The 25,433-nt window shown below is 42.7% G+C and overlaps 1 protein-coding gene across 2 annotated transcripts in view; it reads left to right on the forward strand.

The window, feature by feature from the left end:
- Window positions 1-25,433, forward strand: part of LOC144515688 (calsyntenin-2-like) — a 269,693-nt gene that overhangs the window by 224,535 nt on the left and 19,725 nt on the right. For both annotated transcript variants that reach the window (XM_078246728.1, XM_078246729.1), the window contains exons 9-11: window positions 16,697-16,859; window positions 23,176-23,342; window positions 24,807-24,955. In XM_078246728.1, the coding sequence (XP_078102854.1) occupies window positions 16,697-16,859; window positions 23,176-23,342; window positions 24,807-24,955 (479 nt within the window). The remainder of the gene's footprint in view (window positions 1-16,696; window positions 16,860-23,175; window positions 23,343-24,806; window positions 24,956-25,433) is intronic.

A 25,433-nucleotide genomic window follows, 5' to 3' on the forward strand; every position in this document is an offset into this window, starting at 1 on the left:
TACTGTCGGTCTTAGATAGGCAGAACTAGTGCTGGAGACACCCCTAAATGACAGAATGGAGGAGCAATGGCTTTTTTTACCTTGCTGTGTGTGTGTGTGTGTGTGTGTGTGTGTGTGTGTGTGTGTGTGTGTGTGTGTGTGTGTGTGTGTGTGTGTGTGTGTGTGACTGCATATTCTGTATGTATAAATGTGTGTTTGATATTTTCTTCCTGTGTATCTAGAAGAGGTTGCCCAAGTCAAGTCTCAAAATCCAAAAATACCCTCAAGTAATTCATAAAAAGTCAGTCAAGTTTTAAGTCATTCATGAATGGGCATTTCAACATTCAAATAAGGGTTAATAATGCTTTTTTACATAACTAAGGTGGAGTTGTTTAATATTTCCTTACATACACATATAAGGAATGTATCCTCTGCATTTAACCCATTCTAGCTAATTAGGAGCAGTGGGCAGAAGTAGTCTGGCGCCCGGGGACCAACTCCAGTTGTTAATGCGTTTCAGAGCAAATAATTCAACATTCAAGATCTTCAGCTATGCTATAAGTCCTGCCATCATACTCATTTTGTGTTGTTTTAAGATTTTACAAAGCTTAAGACTTGAATGTTTCTGGTTTTAAGACTCAATTTAGGTCAAGTCTTTGGCGATCAAGTCCAAGTCTTTGTGTGACTTTAATCTTACTTATACAGTATATCTCATGTCTAGAGAGTGGAAATGAGCAGTCTGTGTTTGTATGAGTAAGAATATGTGTACAAAATTATATTTGAATATGTTCCTGTGTCATTGAGTGTGTAGGTCTTTGTGTGTGTATCATGGGTCTAGTAGGCCCATGTGTGCATTGTATGCACTTGTTCACACATTTTGTTGGCCACAGTAAGTGTGTAGGTGTTTGTGTGTATGTTTTTAAAGAAACTGGGGACCTTTGATTTCACTTTCTGGTAAATGGGAGCACAAAGGCCAAATAAAAGAAAATAACAGCACAGTAAAAGCTGCTGTTCTGTCCCATTCATCATGTTAATCTGGAGCAAATAGGTTCGCTGAATCCCCTCTCGTTCCAGCGAATCTCTCCCTTTACCCTTCGCCCTTTCCGCCCTCTCACTTTCTTTGTTTATTCCCCCCCAACAATTTGTCTTACTTTCTGGCCAAATAACACTCCTGAACTCTCCACCCAGACTTTCTGCCTACCCAAATAGTTTTTAATAAAGAAAGTTTATGTGCAGTGCAGCCCTTCCCTCCGACTGGCTAAAGCACTTCCTGGATTGAGGTTGGCTGTCAGAATCTGCAGTGAAGATTTATTGTGCACCTCCTATCCTACCCTGACCTTAAGTGTGGCAGGAGAAAAGGATGAGAAAGAGAGATGAATTGAAGAAGAGATAGAGGCGGAGGAATAAGTGAGCCTGGTAGAGGGCTGGTATATTTGGCATAGGAGTGTCGGCAGTCTCTATTGTGAAATCTACTGCTGGATTTAAAGTAGCCTAACATATAAAGATATATAGTCACCAAGCACACTCCAGGGGACAGTGACTCACTGTGTCTGCCACACTGATCCATCAAACAAATCTAGCATCATGCATGCATTGAATGAATTTAGGCCTTACATGGACTCAGCATTTTTACCTCCTATATACTATGATGCCTGCACTTTCTTACTGTCTACCACCAGAATTCAGGAGCAGAAACACCACTGCATCTATATCTAAAATACAACAGGTTTTATAAACAGTGGAGCCAAAACCACAAAGGAAGTGACCTTAAGCGGATCTGACCTACTTAGCTTCTCTATAGAATGATATTTACTCATATAGATGTTAAAACTCAAATCAAAAGTGTTCCCTCCTTTTGTATAAACATAACCGTTTAGAACATCACACACATATCACCATTTGGGAAGTTAAGAAGAAAAGTTTAAGGCCAGTTAGTTCCTATGGTTTTATTAGATGGCTTAATGTGGTCTGTTTGCCATGGCCATCATTTAATGCCCAGCTATGACTTTTTTTCTTTAAATGTAGCTTAAAAGTGTGGTGACTTTGTAAACACCCTCCAGACTCAACATTTGAACAGTTTAAAGTGTTGTAGCATTTTTGGATTTTCATACAATATCAGACTGGACTGGAGAATAAAAGAAGAAGGTGATAAAAAAAGAGAGGGTAATACTGTAAGGACGGACACATGTTGAACTAATTATTGGCCTAATTAGATTGTTCAGTTCATGTCATCTACCTCTGATATGAGGGAAGAATCCCTCCATCCCAGCCATCCAGCCACAACTCAAATCTAAAAAATACTGAATACGAGCCCAACATATTGCCTGTTTACAACCTGTCCAAAGATATCACTATTAGTGCTCAAAGACTAGATGCTGATACACAGTTGATAATTCACAGCTCAAGAACACAGCTAGAATGTGTGGCTCAGCTACAGAGATGCCATGCTCAGCTGAGTCTCCTACTGGGGATCAACTGGGGTGAAATAAAGTAATCCCAGTTTCTGTAACTGAATATTCTCTGTTTGCTAACAGACCCAAAGCAAAACACTCATTGGGACCCTTGGATCCAAAATATTGTGTTGGGGCCAAAATGTTCCCAAAACTAGCATCAAGAAAAAGTGTGTGCTTTAGAAAGCTAGGACCTTTAGCGAAAAAGACTGTATATGTGCTGACAAACTAATTATGTAGAGTTTAGTTAATATATAAACCACAGCATTTGAAGTTAAATAGCCTTTTTTTGTATTGTAATGCATTGTTCAACATGCTTTCCATTCACCATTTCATATATCCACCTATGTCCTGTCTTGACTTGTTACAAATCTTTTTACAATTATAGCAGGACTTTTCTTTTATTTATTTGCTCTCTTTGTGGCACTGTAAAACAATGGCATAGGCCTACAATGAAAAACCAGTGGCTACTTTTAGGTGAAAATGAGATGGAACAGTGGATGTTTAAAACCATTTGAGGGGGAGGTATTGTGGCTACCCATTTTATTTACACCAGACATCAAACCATTCTGCTGTAAGTGCATGTTCAATATGTTTTGTTTTCTATTAGATTTAATGGCAGTCTGAAAATGTCCTCCTGCTGGGTTTAAACATTCTCTGCCCAGCTTTGTTTTTCCTTATCTGCTTAGCACTTTTGTTTTCTTTGTTCCCTCCTGTTCCTGGTTTGCGATAGACTTGTTCTATTCATAGGAAATTATAAACGATACATGCAAGGTAATCAGAAGCGCTTCTGATAGATAATAGGCTGCTGTCCCACAGATCAACACCTCTCCTGAGCTCCTGATAAGCATTTGCAGGGAATTAAGAATCTGCAAAACCTGTGTTTGTGTGTGCACAATTTACATAAGCATGTAAGCGTTCATGTGCAGTAAATACCTACACATTCACAAGTCACTGTGAGACATCACTCAGGCAAAATCAAAACAACAAAGGAATCAATTCAGATCTGCCAAGAAGAAGTGCGGTTGTGGTGCAAATTGTGGCAATCGGATGGTTAGGGTCTCACAGTACCTTAATTGCTTCCATGAGTTGTGTGTCACAGCCACTGCTGCAGCTCCAACTGCTCACTTTGTTGACAATTTTGAGTTATCTGATTAAATTCACCAAAGGTTGATGAAGAAAGTAAAAACAAAGTTTATTTTGGTGGCTTATAGCAAATTATGCTTGACTGGAGGGCTTAAAGTAATTTTCATTAGTGATCACAAAATCTTCATTAAGCACAAAAAATAATTTGAATGTGAGCTCTGGACATTGCTCAGTAACTTAACCACCGTTAGGAGTCACAGATCGCAAAACTTCCAGTATGTATTATGTGTGAAAAGTGTTGGAAATTGGAAGGTAAAGCCAAGCTTTTCTTTCTAAGCTACTTCAATGTCAGGAATACTGGTGTTCTAAGAGAACTTAACCATGCACTGTATTCAGAGGACATATATGGCTGCCACAATATTAATTAAAGCTGAAAATATGGCAATAGGCAGGAATATAATGATTTTAATCTTTATTTAAGGCTTTACTTTTCACTACTTGATGGCTTTGTTTTGACAGTGTACCGAAGTGGTTTGATTTCCCAAGATACCCGAGAGAAACACAAATGCAATTGTAAACAATAACATTTTTTATCATCAACCTAAAATTAAAAACATTTTACAGCAACAATTAAAGAAGATATCAGACACAAACTTACCAAGGAAAAACAGAACAGAACATAATTTACCAACCATACCATAATTCATGTTGTGATACCCATCTCACATAATGGTCATAACCACCTGTTTCTGTGTGAGCACTTTGTGATCAACAGAAAAGATGAGTAAGGGCAAATAAGTGCTGTCAGGCACCAGAATAAAGTTCAATGCTGTGGATATTTGTGTGTGTGTGTGTGTGTGTGTGTGTGTGTGTGTGTGTGTGTGTGTGTGTGTGTGTGTGTGGCCCATTATGTGCAGACACACACACCGTGTACATGTATGTAGGCATATCCACAGCTGTGTAGGTACCTACATACAGCTGAGGTAAGTTTCCCAACCTCCTCCTTAAAATGAAGGGTGTGAAAAGCAGAGATTGAGATATGGTGAGGAAGGGAAGATGGATAGAGGTGCTTAAGAAAATGATGCATCATCACATTTTTACGCTGTTCCCTGTCTCTGGAGGGTGTGGAAGAGAGTGTGTGTGTGTGTGTGTGTGTGTGTGTGTGTGTGTGTGTGTGTGTGTGTGTGTGTGTGTGTGTGTGTGTCATCAGTAAGTCTGTGCATGCTTTTTAAAGGTGTATGTAGATGTGTGAAAGTGGGATGATGGTTATGTGAACATTTTGTGTGTGTGTGTGCATGCGTGTGTGTGTGTGCGTGCTTGCGTGTGTGCGTGTGTTTGGCCCATTATGAGCTTGTGGTGAGGTCATTTGGCTGTTGACGCCCAGTCTCTGCCGGGAGCGGCAGGATAATTGCTACTCTAATTAGTCACTTTTGCCAGCCGGTAATTCATTGTCACCTTCAAGTACTTCTCCCACATACACACATACACACACAGACATGAATACAGTCCTGTATACACACACAGACACATATATTGTTTCTCCAATATCACTTTCTTTTAATTTTTTTTGTAATTGTAGGCTTTGAGACACTCAATTTTGGATGCTTGCAGCATTGACATGATAATGGTTTCCACATTGACACCAAGCTGACGATGATTTATGGCAATAATTACGCCTTAGCAAACAGCACTTTTGTTGATGAATGTGGAGGCAATGTATTTATAAAGCTAGACAAACCTAACTGAATTAGAGCCTTCATATACAATTTGCACATAGGCCTACACTCTTTTATGACATCAAGGGATGCTTAACTTAGCAAATCTTCAACAATGTATATATTTTTAAAGTATTCTCAGTCTTAATAATTCAGACAATGGCTAAAACACGTTTTCTTCATAGCTAGATAACATAGTTCTAAATGAGGTGATGTAAGAACTTACATCAGAACTTTCACAGGGTTTTCTTTCTTTTTTCTGTCAATGGGTTTCCTTAAAAGATACCTATCAGATCAGTCTAGGTGGAGGTAATGCATCTTAACGCTGGTTGCCATCAACCAGAATGGCATAAAACAGAAAGACAAAACAAAACAAAAAGAAGCGGCCTCAGTGCAATTGTCAGTCAGCACAGATGGCAGAGAGTGATAGGTGGATGGGAAGGAAGGGTGAAAAAGACAGGTTTCATAATAAATGGAAATTACTCTGATATTCTGCTTAAAACAATGTTTTGCTTTTACAAAATGATACTATAACATTTATCAAGGTTTTAGTGTTAAGAGCAGAGGGTTTTCTCACCTTGCTATATTTTATTTTACTGTTTCTCAAATGATAGTAATGAATGATAGTTTATGCACACACACATACACCCATGGTCACAAAATGTAGAACTTTGGAGTGGAGTTACAAGTTTTCAAATGATCGATTATCACATTTAAGAAAGACAACTACAGGTGCTGTTTGTCTAAAGCTTTGGAGCTTTGTGCATTGTTTTGGAACATTGAAAAGAAATAAACATTGATAAAAAGCGGTGGTGTGCAGCTCAGGATAATAATATGGTACATCATTTTTAGGATGCATCTTTTTATAAACCAAATCATTGATCATCTCAGATTGATTTTAATCTCGTTCAAGGCCAGAGCCTTGGTCAAGGACAATGGCAAGAATATCCGTACCTCCTATTATTCACACCTTCTGGGAGGCCTACTACTAGAGCACTTCGAGAAAACTTACAACACACAACTCAAACCAGGACATCCTTTCTCTGCTGTTGCAGCTAACCGCCGAGCTGCTTTTAATAAATATATCCATTTCACTTCTGTTTGCAATATTTTTGAAATGTAACTATATATAGGCCTATTGCTTTCACATATGAATGGGACAGTATCATTGCACGGATGCTCCTATCAGATAGTTATAAAATTAAAGTCATTGAATTGACTTAATGATTCACAACATATACAGTCAGGTCCATAAATATTGGGACATCGACACAATTCTAATCTTTTTGGCTCTATACACCACCACAATGGAGTTGAAATGAAACGAACAAGCTGTGCTTTAACTGCAGACTTTCAGCTTTAATTTGAGGGTATTTACATCCAAATCAGGTGAACGGTGTAGGAATTACAACAGTTTGTATATGTGCCTCCCACATTTTAAGGGACCAAAAGTAATGGGACAGATTAACAATCATAAATCAAACTTTGAAGCCTGAAGTCTGGAACGCATAGACATCACCAGACGCTGGGTTTCATCCCTGGTGATGCTCTGCCAGGCCTCTACTGCAACTGTCTTCAGTTCCTGCTTGTTCTTGGGGTATTTTCCCTTCAGTTTTGTCTTCAGCAAGTGAAATGCATGCTCAATCGGATTCAGGTCAGGTGATTGACTTGGCCATTGCATAACATTCCACTTCTTTCCCTTAAAAAACTCTTTGGTTGCTTTCGTAGTATGCTTCGGGTCATTGTCCATCTGCACTGTGAAGCGCCGTCCAATGAGTTCTGAAGCATTTGGCTGAATATGAGCAGATAATATTGCCCGAAACACTTCAGAATTCATCCTGCTGCTTTTGTCACCAGTCACATCATCAATAAATACAAGAGAACCAGTTCCATTGGCAGCCATACATGCCCACGCCACAACACTACCACCACCATACTTCACTGATGAGGTGGTATGCTTTGGATCATGAGCAGTTCCTTTCCTTCTCCATACTCTTCTCTTCCCATCACTCTGGTACAAGTTGATCTTTGTCTCATCTGTCCATAGGATGTTGTTCCAGAAATGTGAAGGCTTTTTTAGATGTTGTTTGGCAAACTCTAATCTGGCCTTCCTGTTTTTGAGACTCACCAATGGTTTAAATCTTGTAGTGAACCCTCTGTATTCACTCTGGTGAAGTCTTCTCTTGATTGTTGACTTTGACACACATACACCTACCTCCTGGAGAGTGTTCTTGATCTGGCCAACTGTTGTGAAGGGTGTTTTCTTCACCAGGGAAAGTATTCTTCGGTCATCCACCACAGTCGTTTTCCGTGGTCTTCCGGGTCTTTTGGTGTTGCTGAGCTCACCGGTGCGTTCTTTCTTTTTAAGAATGTTCCAAACAGTTGATTTGGCCACACCTAATGTTTTTGCTATCTCTCTGATGGGTTTGTTTAGATTTGTCAGCCTAATGATGGCTTGCTTCACTGATAGTGACAGCTCTTTGGATCTCATATTGAGAGTTCAAAGCAACAGATTCCAAATGCAAATAGCACACTTGAAATGAACTCTGGACCTCTTATCTGCTCCTTTTAAATGGGATAATGAGGGAATAACACACACCTGGCCATGGAACAGCTGAGCAGCCAATTGTCCCATTACTTTTGGTCCCTTAAAAAGTGGGAGGCACATATACAAACTGTTGTAATTCCTACACCGTTCACCTGATATGGATGTAAATACCCTCAAATTAAAGCTGAAAGTCTGCAGTTAAAGCACATCTTGTTTGTTTCATTTCAACTCCATTGTGGTGGTGTATAGAGCCAAAAAGATTAGAATTGTGTCGATGTCCCAATATTTATGGACCTGACTGTAGATACAGCGATGTCCCTTTACCTCTCCTTTGTCATAATGTCATAATTTCCAGCTTATTATGGTACAGTTCCATCCAATCCCCCCAACCAATCCAATCCCTTCCACTTTGCCATTTTTGCATCCCTTTCCTGGCTCCTCCTCACCACCCCTCCTTAAAGTCACCTTGTTTCTAATGTTCATCAATCTCTGTTGTGGATCCTTCCTCCAGCAGGCCCTATAGTCCCCCCCCAACTCCCTCCACCTCTTTTACTTCCTCTTCCTTCCATCTCTCTCTCTCTCTCTCTCTCTCTCTCTCTCTCTCTCTCTCTCTCTCTCTCTCTCTCTCTCTCCTCAGTCCTGTCTGCCACGTTTACACTATAAGTCAAGAATAACCTCATGTTTATGCTGTCTTTGTCTGGTCTTACATGACTTACCAGTTCATTGTGATCCCCAAACAACCTTTATGAAGTCCATCTTGGTACACAGAAAAAGGACATAGTTGGGCGGCATGCTTCCACCCCATTGTGATGTAAATAAACAACACTAACAATCTACACTTCTCCGGGAACCATCACCTTATCGTGGTGGAGAGGTTTGTGTGTCCCTATGAACCTGAGGGCTGTGTTGTCTGGAGCTTTGTGCTCCTGGTAGGGTCTCCCAAGGTAAAGTGGTCTCAGGTGAGGCCAGACAAAGAATGGTTCAAAAATCCTATGAAAAATCGAGGAAGGGATGAAGTGACCCTGCCCGGAGGAAGCCCGGGGCCCCCGTCTGGAGCCAGGCCCAGATGGAGGGCTCGTCAGCGAGCGTCTGGTGGCCGGGTTTGCCACGGAGCCCGGTCGGGCACAGCCCGAAAAAGCTACGTGGCGGACATCCCTCCATCCCATGGGCCCACCACCTGTGGGAGGAACCGCTGGGGTCGGGTGCGCTGCCACATGGGTGGCAGTGAAGGTCAGGGGCCTCGACGGACCAGACCCGGGCAGCAGAGGCTGGCTCTGGGGACGTGGAATGTCACCTCTCTGTGGGGGAAGGAGCCGGAACTTGTGCGGGAGGTGGAGCGCTACCGGTTAGATCTGGTGGGGCTTACCTCTACGCACAGTCTTGGTTCTGGAACCATACTCCTGGATAGGGGTTGGACTCTTTTCTTCTCCGGAGTTGCCCAGGGTGTGAGGCGCCGGGCGGGTGTGGGGATACTCACAAGCCCCCGGCTGAGCGCCGCTACGTTGGAGTTTAACCCGGTGGACGAGAGGGTCGCCTCCCTACGCCTGCGGGTTGTGGGGGGGAAAACTCTGACTGTTGTTTGTGCATATGCACCAAACAAGAGTTCAGAGTATTCGGCCTTCTTGGAGACCTTGAGTGGAGTCCTGCATGGGGCTCCAGTCGGGGACTCCATAGTTCTGCTGGGGGGGGACTTCAACGCGCACGTGGGTAATGATGGAGACACATGGAGAGGCGTGATTGGGAGGAACGGCCTCCTGATCTAAACCAGAGTGGTTGTTTGTTGTTGGACTTCTGTGCTAGTCATGGATTGTCTATAACGAACACCATGTTCGAACATAGGGATGCTCATAAGTGTACTTGGTACCAGAGCACCCTAGGCCAAAGGTCAATGATCGATTTTATAATCGTTTCATCTGATCTGAGGCCATATGTTTTGGACACTCGGGTGAAGAGAGGGGCGGAGCTGTCAACCGATCACCATCTGGTGGTGAGTTGGGTCAGGGGGTGGGGGGAAGACTCTGGACAGACCTGGTAAGCCCAAACGGGTAGTGCGGGTAAATTGGGAACGTCTGAGGAGGCCCCTGTCCGACAGACTTTCAACTCACACCTCCGGCGGAGCTTTTCGTGCATCCCTGTGGAGGCTGGGGGCATTGAACCCGAGTGGACAATGTTCAAAGTTTCCTTTGCTGAAGCTGCGGTGAGGAGCTGTGGTCTTAGGGTCTTAGGTGCCTCAAGGGGCGGTAACCCACGAAACCCGTGGTGGACACCGGTGGTCAGTGAAGCCGTCCGATCTGAAGAAGGAGTCTTTCCGGGATATGTTATCCCAGACGACTCCGGAGGCAGTTGCAAGGTACCGAAGGGCCCGAAGGGCTGCAGCCTCTGCCGTGAAAGAGGCAAAGCAGCGGGTGTGGGAGAAGTTCGGAGAAGACATGGAGAAGGACTTTCGGTCGGCACCAAGGTACTTCTGAAAACCGTTCGCCACCTCAGGAGGGGGGAAGGGGAAACCATCCAAGCTGTGTACAGTAAGGATGGGACGCTGTGGCCTCAACTGAGGAGGTAATAGGGCGGTGGAAGGAGCACTTTGAGGAACTCCTAAATCCGACTAATACTACTAATACTATGGTAGAGGCAGAGCTGGAGGATGAGGGGGGGGATTGGCATCAATTTCCCTGGTGGAGGTTGCTGAGGTAGTTAAACAACTCCACAGTGGCAAAGCCCCAGGAATTGATGAGATCCGTCCCAGAAATGCTTAAAGCTCTGGGTGTGGAGGGGTTGTCTTGGTTGACACGCCCTTCAACATTGCGTGGAAGTCTGGGACGGTGCCTAAGGAGTGGCAGACCGGGGTGGTGGTTCCCCTTTTAAAAAAGGGGGGACCGGAGGGTGTGTGCCAATTACAGGGGTATCACACTTCTCAGCCTCCCGGTAAAGTCTACTCCAAGGTGCTGGAAAGGAGGGTTCGGTCGATAGTCGAATCTCAGGTTGAAGAGGAACAATGCGGATTCCGTCCCTGGTCGTGGAACAACGGACCAGATCTTTACTCGCAAGGATCCTGGAGGGAGCCTGGGAGTATGCCCAACCAGTCTACATGTGTTTTGTGGATCTGGAGAAGGCGTATGACCGGGTGCCCCGGGAGATACTGTGGGAGGTGCTGCGGAGTACGGGGTGAGGGGGTCCCTTCTCAGGGCCATCCACCTCTGTACGACCAAAGCGAGAGCTGTGTCCGGGTTCTCGGCAGTAAGTCGGACTCGTTTCAGGTGAGAGTTGGCCTCCGCCAGGGCTGCGCTTGTCACCAATCCTGTTTGTAGTATTTATGGACAGGATATCGAGGCGTAGTCGGGGTGGAGAGGGGTTGCAGTTCGGTGGGCTGGGGATCTCATCGCAGCTTTTTGCAGATGATGTGGTCCTGATGGCATCATCGGCCTGTGACCTTCAGCACTCACTGGATCGGTTCGCAGTCGAGTGTGAAGTGGCTGGGATGAGGATCAGCACCTCTAAATCGGAGGCCATGGTTCTCAGCAGGAAATCGATGGAGTGCCTTCTCCAGGTAGGGAATGAGTCCTTACCCCAAGTGAAGGAGTTCAAGTACCTTGGGGTCTTGTTCGCGAGTGAGGGGACAAAGGAGCGGGAGATTGGTCGGAGAATCGGCACAGCAGGTGCGGTATTACATTCAATTTATCGCACCGTTAGATCTAAAAGAGAGCTGAGCCAGAAGGCAAAGCTCTCAATCTATCGGTCAGTTTTTGTTCCTACCCTCACCTATGGTCATGAAGGCTGGTTCATGACCGAAAGAACAAGATCCAGGGTACAAGCGGCCGAAATGGGTTTCCTCAGGAGGGTAGCTGACGTCTCCCTTAGAGATAGGGTGAGAAGCTCAGTTATCCGTGAGGAGCTCGGAGTAGAGCCGCTGCTCCTTTACATCGAAAGGAGCCAGTTGAGGTGGTTCGGGCATCTGGTAAGGATGCCCCCTGGGCGCCTCCCTAGGGAGGTGTTCCAGGCACGTCCAGCTGGGAGGAGGCCTCGGGGGAGACCCAGGACTAGGTGGAGGGATTATATCTCTAACCTGGCCTGGGAATGCCTCGGGATCCCCCAGTCGGAGCTGGTTAATGTGGCCCGGGAAAGGGAAGTTTGGGGTCCCCTGCTGGAGCTGCTACCCCCGCGACCCGACCCCGGATAAGCGGATGAAGATGGATGGATGGATGGATAACAATCTACAGCCTTGCTTGTGGCTCTGTAAGGCTACACTTTCTTCTTTAAGTATTTCCTACTATCCTTTATTTTCCGCCACCTTCTCTTTTCCTTTTTATCTCCACCCTCCCTCACTATCATCCCTCTGCCCTGCCACTTTCCGATGTCAGATCACCTCCTCTCTCCTCATTTTTTTACCTTTCCTATCTAGTTCCTCCATCTCTTGTTTGAAGTTAGAAGGTTTGATTGGCTGACAGATCTCTTAAAGACTTTCAACTCCAAAGGACTTGAGGCAACAACTCCCACAATCAGGTTCTAAAGGACAGACAGGAAAAGAAGAAAAGAGACCAAATAAAACTGCAGAGGGAAAAAGAGTGAGCTAGAGGGAGGCAGATAGCAATGTTGTTTTCTTCTCGCCATCGAGTGCCCCAAGAGATGATGAAGGATCTTTGATGTGTGATGTTTCCGTTCTCTACCTCTCTTCACTCTCTCTTTCAATTTATTTTCTTTGTCCTCTGGTTGTCCTCCCTCTCCTTTGTTTGTGTGGTTATTTATTTCATTCATTCCTTCCATCTGTCAATTTGCATCAGGCAGAGACAGAGGAAAGTGGAGGGATTGGGGAATAGAAAACTTTTTGCTTTGCTTCATAAGCAACACAAGCCAGAGCTGCTCTCCTAAACTTTAACGTAGGAGCTTTGAAGTTCTTGAAGTTGACACTTAATGGGGCTGAATTGATGTCTGTGCATTCATGTATGCAAGACTTTTTGTGGGTAGGTAATATTACAAGTGGTGTATCGTTGCAGAATCGTCTTGCTTTTTCTCACGCAAATGCACAACCCTGTGTACACATGTACACACAGTCGCAGTGGCTTTTTTCAGTAGTATAAAACTTTGAGCTCGTGCCATCGGGGCTGGTTCTCTGAGTTATTTCCAGTTCTGAGCTTTTGTAATAGACACTGATTCATCCCCTTATATACCCACACACAGTAAACACACACACATGCAACAAAGTTTCTCTGTCTGTGTCCAGCTGGCGTCTTCCCATGCATAGCAGTGCACCTGTTCTCTCAAGCTCTAATGATTTTACTGACAAGAAGCCGAACATTTGTGCCCCCTCCATTAACTGCACTAAATTTCATTGTGATATGAAAGTTAACCATTTCTATCGACGTGACTATCATTGAATTGGCTGAGTGATTTTCTTCATAATCTTTGGCTTTTGTTCAAATGCTGTAGAAACAACTGGTTACATTTTAGCTATTAAGTTAGTGGAGATCGAGATGGTACTTTTTTATCCTGTAAGCAAAAGATACAAATGTGTGCGCACAACCATTTCATATTATTATTATATATATTATAAAGATTACAATTTTTTTTTGCAGGACTTCGGGGGGCTCTGTAAAATGGAGTAAGTAGAGAAAAATGTAAAGTCAAGTTTGGCCTGATTGTGATAGTAAACCCATCCTACTACTGAAAAAAAAGAAGAAAAAAAATTCTCTCTTTCTGTAAAGCAGCCATTTTAGGACATCTCACACTCAGCTTGCGGATTCTCTACTCACAGCGTGACGGCTGATTCATTATGAACGAGTCCAGGGCGGGTTGAATGCACATCAGCAAGTCATTGGTGTTACACGGTGTTAGTGTATACTATGTAATGTCTGTATCGACTTGTACCGGTCGCGCAGCCACGATGGTCCGTGCATTGTCGTAAACACATGCAGCCTCTTTTCTGGAAATCCTTGCGTGTCCGTGCAACCTACACAAGTCCACAGCGGTCCGCTGCGTGTATGTATGAGGCCATCTCCACCGCATCCATCTGTGAGGTTGTCAGCTTTGTATCTGCCTGGCTCAGAGCGTCTAGCAAAAAGCCACGATGCTTAAAACACTCTCAAAAGTTAGCTTTGGCTGCTAACTCGCTTGCCATGATTACTCTGCTACCAGCCTCTGTCACGTCCCATGTGGAGCTTGTGAGCGTGCAGCTGAGAAGGCAGTGTCGCTGTCATATCTGTCCCTGGGAAAAGTAACGTTGCGCTGAATTGAAAAAGGAACTACGTTTCGTTACCAAATTTTCAGTAGTAGTGCGTTGCATTACTTTTTACCCAAAAAAGTAGTTACGTTACTGTAACGCGTAGTTTGTAGTTTGGTTATTGTGGCAAGACAACTTTTAGACTACCTTAAATAAATATATCATCGCCACACTAACTGTTTTAAGGGCTCACTGCAGTGTATGTAACACTGGGACATAGCAGAGCCTAAACTGAGACTCAACCCAAAATATGTCCTAAACCCCAAATGCAAACCAGATATGAAACATCAGCACCTTAACAACAAGAATATGGGTATCCAAATCGCTCTTCAAATACACATGTCAGTCCTGCCCTAGTCACAAGTTCTTCTTCTGCTTCACAAAGTAGTACTGACGTGTGTGGCTACATAATTCTCTCCCTCCTTCTGCTCCCTGAGAGAGATCTCCAACTGACATCCCAGCTCAGCAGAGGCAGCCTCCTCTTGGGCAAGAGTGCCTCGCTGTCTCCCCTTTGAAGCCTGCATAAGGAAGTCACCCACTAGGCACTCAGATCCCATATGGGCCCAAGCTCTCTTTGAAATACTGAACAGCAAAAACAGGGAAGAAGCGTGTAGAGCATGGGAAGGGACAGTCAGCATGTGTAAATGTCAGAGGGATTAGTGTATGTGCACATTTTGCACTTGGCACATGAGAAATTAATGCAATAACCAGATTGAAAAATCCAAATAATGCAACAGATACGTTTAAGATTACGAGCAAGTGTGCAACATGTATTCAATATGTATCCTTGACACACATTGAAATCATATCTAAACATCTTGTAGCCACAAAGTATAGGGACTGCATGTGCAGGGATCCCTTGTGTATGTTTTTATGCATGACCTAATATCCCAACAACTAGCCAATAAAAGTTCCTTCAGTATCATTCCCATCTGCAGCACCATCAAATCCACAATCAGATTATCCCCCTATTGATTCTGAGCACCGACTCAGCACATCGACATGCCGCATATGTGTTAAGCAGCTGTGCAGAATGATCACCAATAGGCCAGATGTTGTATCTCGCACCTCAATAGCAACGAAAATGAACCGGATTGATTAGAGCTCCCATCTGCTGCGCTAGCATGCTGTTAATAAGCAGGCTGCCGAGCGCTCTTCATTAGAGAGGGAGGTTACCCAAGGCTAAGTGTTCAAAAGCTGTCACAGGTTATATCAGAGTAGCTAAGAGGAAGAGGTGAAGTACGGCCCGATGAGTGTTGGCACTGCTGAGGTAAAGCATAGCCTGAAGCCGAGAAAGAGGAATGGGAGATATATACTGTGAGACACACAGACAGGCATTAGTGGGCTTGTGCAATCAATTAAAATGCACAGCAAGGCAGGGTAAATGGTCAAGCATGCTGAAGAGTGATATAGTCAAGCATTTTTTAGAAGAGGTTAAACAGGTAATGCATTAATGCATTTCAGAGTGCTAAGCACAGAGGAAACCAGTCTGCTTTAAAACTCACAAACCAAGAATTCATGTTACAAAATACTACTGTTTTTTTTCACAATAAATCCCAAGGTAGAGCTGCAATAGAAAAACCACCCCTCCTAACTGAGACAACATACTGTATCATACATTCACATCATTGACATAAAGAGGACACGATATTTGATTTAATAAATCCACTTTGCATGATTTATGGGTAACACAAAGTTGAAATAACTTCTACTAGTGGTCTGCCAAAACAGTTCCCATGTGCAATGTTAACACATTTCTATGATAAAATGAGAAGCATTAAAAATACCAGGAAAAAGAAAACATCAATTCACTGGTGAATTACATGTGTTTGTAATGGTGTTTACGAGTGTGAATGGATATTAAAATAATGTTTGCCATGTCATCAGCCATATGGCAAACATTATTTTAATATCCATTCACACTCGCACACAAGAAAAACAGCAGGCCTAAACTTGGACAAATAGGAAAACCATTACAAACACGTGTAATTCACCAGTGAATTGATGTTTTCTTTTTCCTGGTATTTTTAATGCTTCTCATTTTATCATAGAAATGTGTTAAAATTGGACATGGGAACTGTTTTGGCAGACCACTAGTAGAAGTTATTTCAACTTTGTGTTACCCATAAATCATGCAAAGTGGACAGACAGCGATGCACAACACAGACATTGTGGGGATATAGAGGGGAGTATGGATGGTGCTGAACCAGAGAATAATCCAGACACATCTACCGATTTCACCCCCCCCCCCCACACACACACACACATCTTCAACCCTATTTAAAACCCTACCTAGTTACAATTACATCACCATCAGTGATGAATACATGTATGGTTTTATTGTCAGTCTTTACACTACACCACAAAAGAAATTTAAGATATTAAAAGCTCTATGAGACTTATTTTGGTTACCTTTGGACAGAGCCAGGTAGCTGTTTCTTCCTGTCCCCATCTTAATGCAAAGCTAAGGTAACTGTCTTGCTGGCTGTATAGCTTCATATGTAGTGTACAGACCATAGTACAGACATGAGAGTGGTATCAATATTCTAATCAAACTCTCTGCAAGAAAGCAAATACGTGTATTTCCCAAAGTGTCAAACTATTTCTTTAAAAGTGAATAACCACAGCAGCTAAGTGGTACATCGTATTTAATTATTTAGGGCATGTATGACTTTCTGAGCTCACTCTCTGTTTCTCTCTCTCCCAGATCTGTGACAAGGAGTGGCATTACTATGTCATCAACGTGGAGTTCCCAGTGGTGACGCTCTATGTGGATGGAGTAACCTATGACCCCTACCTGGTGACTGACGACTGGCCCATCCACCCCTCACAGATTGACGTGCAGCTCACAGTCGGTGCCTGCTGGCAAGGTCAGTGGGCAGAGCTGTGTTGATGATGATGATGATGCCAATGGGGATAGAAATGCTGATAATGCTGATAATGAGACAGTGAAAAGCCTGTGACTGAATTTATTTTTAAATATAAAAGGTATATTGGGTATTCTGCTGATTGAATATAGCTTCCAAATGGGAGCAAGTTGAAGAATAGGAATAATATTTTCTGAAGTATTATTACTAGGTGACTCATTGAGTGTAGAACATGTTCTTCTGCCTTGAGTGAACAATGTTATTATGAGGAGCACTTAGTGTGCCTTTGACAAATGATTGAACCAGTGTGAATGAACGCGTGCAATTATACTCTCCTCTAACTGATAGCTGCCACTAATTGCACAAGGGTAGAAGAAAGGGCACTTTTTTACACAGTACAGCTTACCGTTGATTTGATAGCCCAAATGAGACTGCTCAGTGATGCTTAGCCTCAGATGAGGAGTCAAGATATCTTTTTGTGTGGGAGCAGGTCATCATGTGTCACTTTCATCTGCAGTGGTGAACCCTTCCTTCCAGTCCTCCTTCTTCTCCTCCTCCTCCTCCTCATCCTCCTCATTCCAGTTCTTTCATTGAACACTACAAGCCTTTAGAATGATTAAAAGGGCCTTGAGTAGAAAAGGGAATTCAGAGACTATTTAAACTTTTCTAGTAGTGGGCTAAGCCTCAGTAAAGAGTTGTAAAGGTGATACTGAAATCTTAATATAAGCCATTAGCCACAACAGATTGCCTTTTCAAAGCACTGTGCTTTAAGTGTCCAGCATGTTGATTGCAAACATGAGGCAAAGTTGAGCTCATTTATTGTCTAACTGGCTCCTGAAGCTTTAGCTCTGAGTTAGATCAGTAGTGAAAATAAATTCAACATTTGCAGAACTCCAGTAGTGGGTTTATCTCTGCTTTTCTGTTGCACTGCTGAATGACATTAATCATTTTAGAGTTCAGACAGGACAACGTGACAGTGTGCAAATGGATGGCAGAGTAAATGAAATACAGTTGTCAGCTCAAAACATTTTGTTATATTTAATTAAATTTCATGATATAATTTCACGGTTCATGACATTGAACTGGTCAGGCTGTTCTCATAAGCCATGCGTACATATAGCTAAGAAAAGTAATGCTCTGTAATTCGTATGCATTCCACGTATTTATAGCTGTATGTACCACATTGACTGCTGCTGTATAAGTTTCAAGCGGGGGAGCAGATTTCATGTCCTGGAGAAGTTAAGGGGAAAACACAAGACTTTCACCCAGGAAACGGCTGTTTGTGTTCCCGGAGTACTACTTAAGGGGACCGGTGTTTTAATTCAAACAGCAAATTTTTTCTAATTTTAACTAGTCGTTTTGGTGCCTAAACTTAACTGTTGTTGTAGCATGATGGTCATTTTTTGTTGGCTAAACTCAACTACAAAAGGCCTCTGAAATGACTGGCAACTCACAGTGCCCTATACCCGGCTCAAAGTAACCTTTTCTCTGCTAAATTGAACTGTAAAGACCGCTAAACTTATGTCATGTGACCTGTCATCACATGACCAGTAGGATAAGTGTTCATACAATATCATACGAGCCATACGAAATTATGTCCTGATCACAGCAAATGATTACAACCTAGAAGTATCATATTTCTGATACTTATCCAAAGAAAGCATTCTAGTGTGGTGTGGCAAGATTGTATGGTTTCAGACTGTACAATCTGTTATTAAACCTGCCTCAAACTGCCCTTATAGGTGACTAATGGCAGCAAATACTTCTTCAGAAGCTATTTAAATCCTAAAGATAATTGTCTGACTTACTTTGGTCAGACAATTATTACTTATTTTGTAATCCAACTACAGGACTGTGTGAGAGTTGATGTGTGACTTTAAGCACATATTCAAAAGCTAAACTTCTATCACATGTATCTGCTGAACGTGAACTGTTAAGAAAGTGATCTCCTGATCTATGTAAAGCCTTTTTTTTATACAAGATCACTTTGTAACCTTGGGAACACATATGCACATCACTAGTCAAATTAATTTTAACACTACGGGTAAACTATTGGATTGCATTGCTTTAAGATGCATGAGATACACTTGTTAGTGTGTGTTATATTTTTCACTGTTTCATGTTACTAGATATAACAATGATAACCCAGACTACAGCATAAATAGTAACCATTTATTTGCCCAACAGCATGTCTTTAAAGCAGCATGACTAACACCAACAATGGAAGCTAAAGTTACCCACAATCCATCAGGTGTATCTCAACTACGAATCTGATAGTAGCCCAAAATACACAGTAGTGTGACTTCCTGCTGGAACAACAAAGCAGTAAATTATCCAGCTATAAAGTTTGCATTTGTACATTTTCATTCTCTCCTATTCCCTAATAGAAGGGTTGGCCCCCCATCCATCCTTCTTCATTCACCTCTGAGAGTAAGTGCTGGGAGTGCAGTTTTCACACAGTCAGCCTATATTTACCCTCTGACCTTGTGCAGAGTGTTCAGAAGTGTGTAACAGTCAGGCAACGAAGAGCAACACACTCATCTCGCCTCATTCTTCTTTTTCCTCGACTGTGTATATCACACACTGCTGTTCAGCCTCTCTGGCTTTCCTTATCACAGCAAGAAGCACGCAGGAAGAAGTATTGATGATTACACACATGCACAAATTGAACCATAAATATGTGTATATACAGTATAGAGACCAAATATAGGCACACGGACGAGGATACAGGTGCACTTACAATAAAGTAAGTAAGAGACTATTTCTCTTACACTTAAGTAATGATCTTATTTCCAGCTCACCCATGCCTCTTCTGTCTCATATGTTACTCTTTTGGAAATTATGCAAATAAAGCTGAGGAAAAGGGGAGAGTGAAGATCTATTTAGCAAGGAGCACTGCACAGAGCAGGCAAAGAGAGCTGACACCATGTAAAAACCAACCTCTGTAAAGTGGAATGATCAGCGGTTTTATCACCTGTATCATTCTCGCTCCGCAGCGTCTCGCTAATCCCCTCTTCTCTGTGTCTCTGTCTGGGACTCTTAATGGTTTCTCTGGCCATGGCCTAAATTGATAACATCTGTTAGGGTGGGACAGAGTGGATAGGTGGACATCTAAAGAGAGGGCAGGTAAAAGGGAAGAAAATAGTAGCTGAGTTAAGAAGGAAGAGCAGGTGAAGCATAAAGAAAGAGGAAAGAATAGGTTTGGCATAGTTTGATATACTTGAATCCAAATGTGAGCTTGTGATTTTATAAGATATACTCTGCTCCTCTGGTGTTTGGCAGGGTATCAGCAAGCACTATTGCAGGAGATGGCTTTTTAATATGCGAAGCAGCTGTGGTTATTATACTAAACTGAAACAAGAGCAAGATAACCAACATTTCAGTGAAGCGCAAATTGATGACAAGTAAGATCAATGTGGGGCTGACACACAAAGAAGTGTGAATACACATACTTACCGAAATACAGAATGACCATCATAAACCATTGACTGTTCATCCTCCTTTCAAATGTATCATTCTGGCACAGCACATATGCAGTTAACAATGATAACTGTCTTTCTGTTCAGACCCAGAAAGACAAAAACAAAGCTTGGTTAAAAATGTTGGTTAAAAATGTTGTCTCCAGCTGACTTTGTTTCCAGCTGACTAATTTTAAAACAAAAATCCTGTAAAAGGAGTCTTAAATAAGCAATAGATGGATGCATGATATCGTGCTAAGACTGAGGCTAAAGCTGTATGTCAAAGAAATCAGCATCCTCACCAGTTACATTATCCATGTAGAAGATACTGAAATGAAAAAAACAGCATTGCATTACTTTACTACATACTTGATGTGCAATGAAGAGGGCTTTTTTACGTAACCTGTAACCCCACAAACTGTTGTAAAAAGTGAATGATATGCTATGGCTGGGGAAGTAAAATTTAAGGTACTGCTGTAGGTACAGTAGTAAGCTAGTTAGCCAGTCATGTTAACACTTGCAGGTTATGTTAGAGTAGATACACCGTTTAAGCCTTTCCTAACACTTTTGCACTTGTTTTTGGTTTTGGAATACAGCTGTCCAAAGCTTGACAGGACAGGTTTGGAAAAGGGGTTTAGTGACAATATCGTTGGCAAGAGAGAAAACTTAATATGAAAAGAACATCAAAGAGTCTGTCTCCCCACTTGCCTCTCCAAAACTCTCACAGTAATGTGGTAGCAGGTGCATGAGGGCATACAGTGCTGCACACGCATGCTGAAGGAGCTAGATCTAAATTAATGGAATGTGAAAACACTGAGTGAGCAACAAAGAGAGAGTGATGACAGAAAGGCACAGGTAGGTTTTATAGCTGGCACCATATTTCCATCTGCCCGGTCAAGAAAAAGGCTGCATTAGTCTCTAGTCTGGGAAGGTAGACAGGTAGATAACCACAACAGGGAGGTCTATCCAACTGGCCACAGTGTACAATGTAGCTGCAGTTTAGCAATCATACAGATCATTCTAACATGAATGTCTGCAGGTGCTGCAGTCTCGTACATTTTCACACCAAAAAGTAGAGCATGATAAGGTGTTTCCAGTAGTGGTCAGCTGTGTCTCCACCTGCACTGACTGAGCTTTTCAGAACCTGGATAAATCACTTAGGGCAGTGATACATGTGCTTGCCTCATCCGCAGGGAATTAGGGTTACCTGGGTCAAGCTTGGGGATGTCTGATGAAGTGTAACCAAGGGCTTTTGAATTGAGGACTCCACCAACTCCAGCTACTGTAAAATATTACAGAGTATTTCTGCAGTCACCAACTGGATTACCTGGTTCAAGGGCTAAACATATCTCCTCCAGCAACTGCATGCATCTGGGAGGCCACTCAATGAACAATCAGGACCCAGGACCTACTGTTACATTTTTTCCAAATGGGGTTATACTCAAGTCAGGTAGTAAGGTCAAGAAAGGTGTGTACATGCTGCTGAGGGTGAAGGTGAGAGGGTAGTTAAGATCAGCATGGGAGCTACTTGCCTGTATCACTATGCTCTGCCATCTCTGCCCAACCTATAGAGAATGCACCTATAATTCAAAGGTTCTAAATGCATTGACAGCTGAGTGATCGAGTGCTGCTGCTCTCCCTTTCATGCTGGTGATTGCTGTCTACAACACTGAAGCCACTGAAGATGATTTAGATGATTGGACCACTTCCCTCATTTGCTGTATCTACTGGTGAACTACAATTGCAACATACAGTGGCTAAAAAGTATAGGCTACTGTAGCAAGTAGTAGCTTTTCTTTAATACAGACAACCATGCACAGGATAATAAACTCAGTGATTGAAAACACAGAAAATGGCACTGCTACTATGGCTTTAATGTAACATTAACCCAACAGTAAAGTTAAGAAAAGAATATTATAAACCACTGTTTGCTGCTTGCCTCCAATAATCATTTGAGAAAAGAAGTGTGCAGAGAGGCTAGACCGATACAGAGAAACAGAAAGAATGTTTTTGGTATTCACCTTAGCTATATCTTCACCCATCAGTCACTACTTCACTTCATGACTAGGTTTGGATTTTTTAGAACAAATGTTATTAGATGAAGGGACTGTACCTTTAGGGCTTTGGTGGATTACAGCCAGAGCTAGAGGAAAGCAGAGAGAAGGAAAGAGGAAGTTAGAAACTAAAGGTGAAGTTTTGATACCCACAGATAGTAACCTTTCATCTAATGAGTGGTTTGGCGATTTCTCTTGTTGGTTTTGGCCTTTACGGAGTTCAGAGAACATACTGTGACCATGTTGACTTGTTCCTTACCTTTATCCCGCCTAGATGGGCTGGCTGAGTAACACTTGCACTTTTACAGCAGTATCCTGCCGCTTAGTCTCAGAATGAGAGACACGAACCATGCATCTTAAGGCCAATCAGAGCCATAATTTGGTCATCAGGACTCATAATTAGAGAGTGGATAAGGTCACTGTTAGTTTTATGATCTTGTAGTCTGTAAGGGACTTATATGTGCCACATACCCACAGAGACAAACAATTACTGTTGATTAACCCTAACCTACAAAATTAATATCTACATGAGGTTTCTGTGACCTATTGTAATCATTTTAAAAGAATGGGTAGAGGAGCATTGCATTTGTTCTGGTAGATCATCTAATTAATTCTTGCCTAGTAGGTTTTGTGCTTCTGCAAACATTTAAAAACAATGTGACATTGGGTGCAAAAACACCAAAGCAAATACTGCTTATAACCAGTGGTGTCACCACAAACCTCAAACAATCTTGTGCTTTTAAATCACAGAAAGGCCTTATGAGTTATTTTACTGTACTGTATATGTGTGTATGGTTGTGTGTGTAGGTGGGGAGGTGACCAAGCCGCGGTTCACCCAGTACTTCCGGGGCAGCCTTTCTGGATTGACCATCCGACCGGGGAAGATTGAAAGTCAGAAAGTAATTTCCTGTCTGCAGGCCTGCAAAGAAGGACTGGACATCAACTCCCTCGAGAGTCTGGATAAGAGCATAAAGGTGTTCATTCTTTCTTTTTTTTTGCGGATTAAACAAACGTGATATAACGTGGTGACATTAGATACAGTGTGCCTTGGAGGTGCTGGTAGATGGATTTTTTTTTTTTATCTGTTTCCCTGTTTCCAGTCTAAATGCTAAGCTAAGCTAACTGGCTGCTGACCATAGCTTCAAATTTACCATCCAGGCATGAGAGTGTTATCAAACTTCTCATCTTCTGTAACTCTCAGCAAGAAAGCAAATTAGCTAATTTCCCAAAAATGTTAAACTATTTCTTAAAATGTAATGTAAGTCCAGTACAAGTACAGTCCTGACTCTACTGAATAGTGAATATACCTACAACATACATCCTCCTCTGGTGTGTATACGTACACAAGAACACACCTTTTAATTCCAGTTGACACATAAAAACACTACTTCTTTAAATCAGTTGGCTTCCGAGAAACCCCTCAGACGCCCCCACACCCCCACCCCACTTTCACCAGCTCAGCTAATCCATCTCCCTGCACTGTGGAAGATAGAGGGCAGTCAAGATGGATAGGGGTTTTTCGTAGACTCAAAGCCTTCCCCCTACCCACCCATTCTCAGCTCCTTTAACTCCTTTTCTACCTATCTCTCTTCACTCTTCTCTCCGTCATGCTGCTCTTTCCATAGAACTCATTGTGCTGTGGTGCAGCAAAGAGATCCTTGCCAGCCTTTTGAGAAGACAAGTTGGGATGAGGAGAGGACAACCTCTCTAGGGCCAGTGTAGTTTATCTTTTAAAAGCCATTTCATTTTCTTCGGCTCCCATAAGTCTGTGGGAGGCTTAAGGAGAGCATTTGGCAGGTGTAGGGCTGGCACAGCAAAATCAGAAGAGAATAACAGGGAAGGAAGGAAAGATGGAGGGAGTTTGTGGCATATAGACAGTAAGGGGACAGAGAAGATGAGTGGAGACAGCAAGAAAAGGGAAGGTGGTGAGGGGAAAATGACAGAAAATGGGAGCATGGAGAACCCCATGGAGTGCTGAAGTACTGTCACCTTGCTGCTGAGAGCCAGTTTTAGGAAATGGGAGGCACTCAGTGCAGTTCTAGCAGGAGACCACTAAACCCTATTTTAAGAAAGAAGGGCCTCAAATCCCTCAATCCCTGCAGGAGAACACACACATCTGTCATACTTGTGAGGAGAGTCCACTGACTATTTTGCCTCTTGACTTAAAGGGCCATATTATGGCAACATTTTTAAGACCCTTTACAACAAAGTACACACATATTCCTTTCACTATTATACTACTATTTTCCTGCCTGTCGTCTATGCAGCAACTGCTTTCCAATAATTCCAGTACAGAAAATATACAAATGCCTGAATGCCTTGAAACTGATGGAACTGATTGACTCCAGCTATAAATGTCTCTGTTCATGTTTCAGCGTTTTATCATGAACTGCTTCAGGTCTCTAGCCGTCTAACATCTCAATTTTCTCTTTCCATAGTTCCACTTTAACCCAGCACAGTCTATATTGGTAATGGAGGGAGAGGACTTGGAAAACATGAATGCTGCTGTGAGGAAAGTTTCCTACATAAACTCTCGTCAGTTTCCCACACCAGGCATCCGACGTCTGCACATCTCCACTGCCGTCCAGTACGTACAGCACTTCTTTTATTCTTCCTTCTTCTTAAAGTTGTCCTTTTTTTTACTTTCTATCTACATTCCTTGGATTGTTCCGGTTTCTCTGTATTTTCTCTTTCAGATATCAGAAGTGTTAACCCACTTCGGCACTTCTGTTAAGTGTTAAGACAACACAGTAGATATCACAGCCTGACTGATAATTCTCTTCTTCCCCCCCCCCCCCTCTCTCTCTCTCTCACTGTTTCTCATTTCTTCTGTTGTCACTTTCCTGTTCCTTTAAAACACTGTTGCCACCGGGGGCCAGTTTTTATATTTTCATGTATTAATATTTCTGCCTGGATTCTGCCGGAGGAATGAAAAAAAGAGAGATACAAAGCGAGAGAGAGAGAGAGAGAGAGAGAGAGAGAGAGAGAGGGAGGCTGGCTGTCTGGTAAAACAGCCTCCCTCAGCGGGTTACCATTAAAATTCATGATTGTTTTAAATATATGTA

This window comes from Sander vitreus, chromosome 3, assembly GCF_031162955.1.
Source record: "Sander vitreus isolate 19-12246 chromosome 3, sanVit1, whole genome shotgun sequence".
NCBI classification, from domain to species: domain Eukaryota; kingdom Metazoa; phylum Chordata; class Actinopteri; order Perciformes; family Percidae; genus Sander; species Sander vitreus.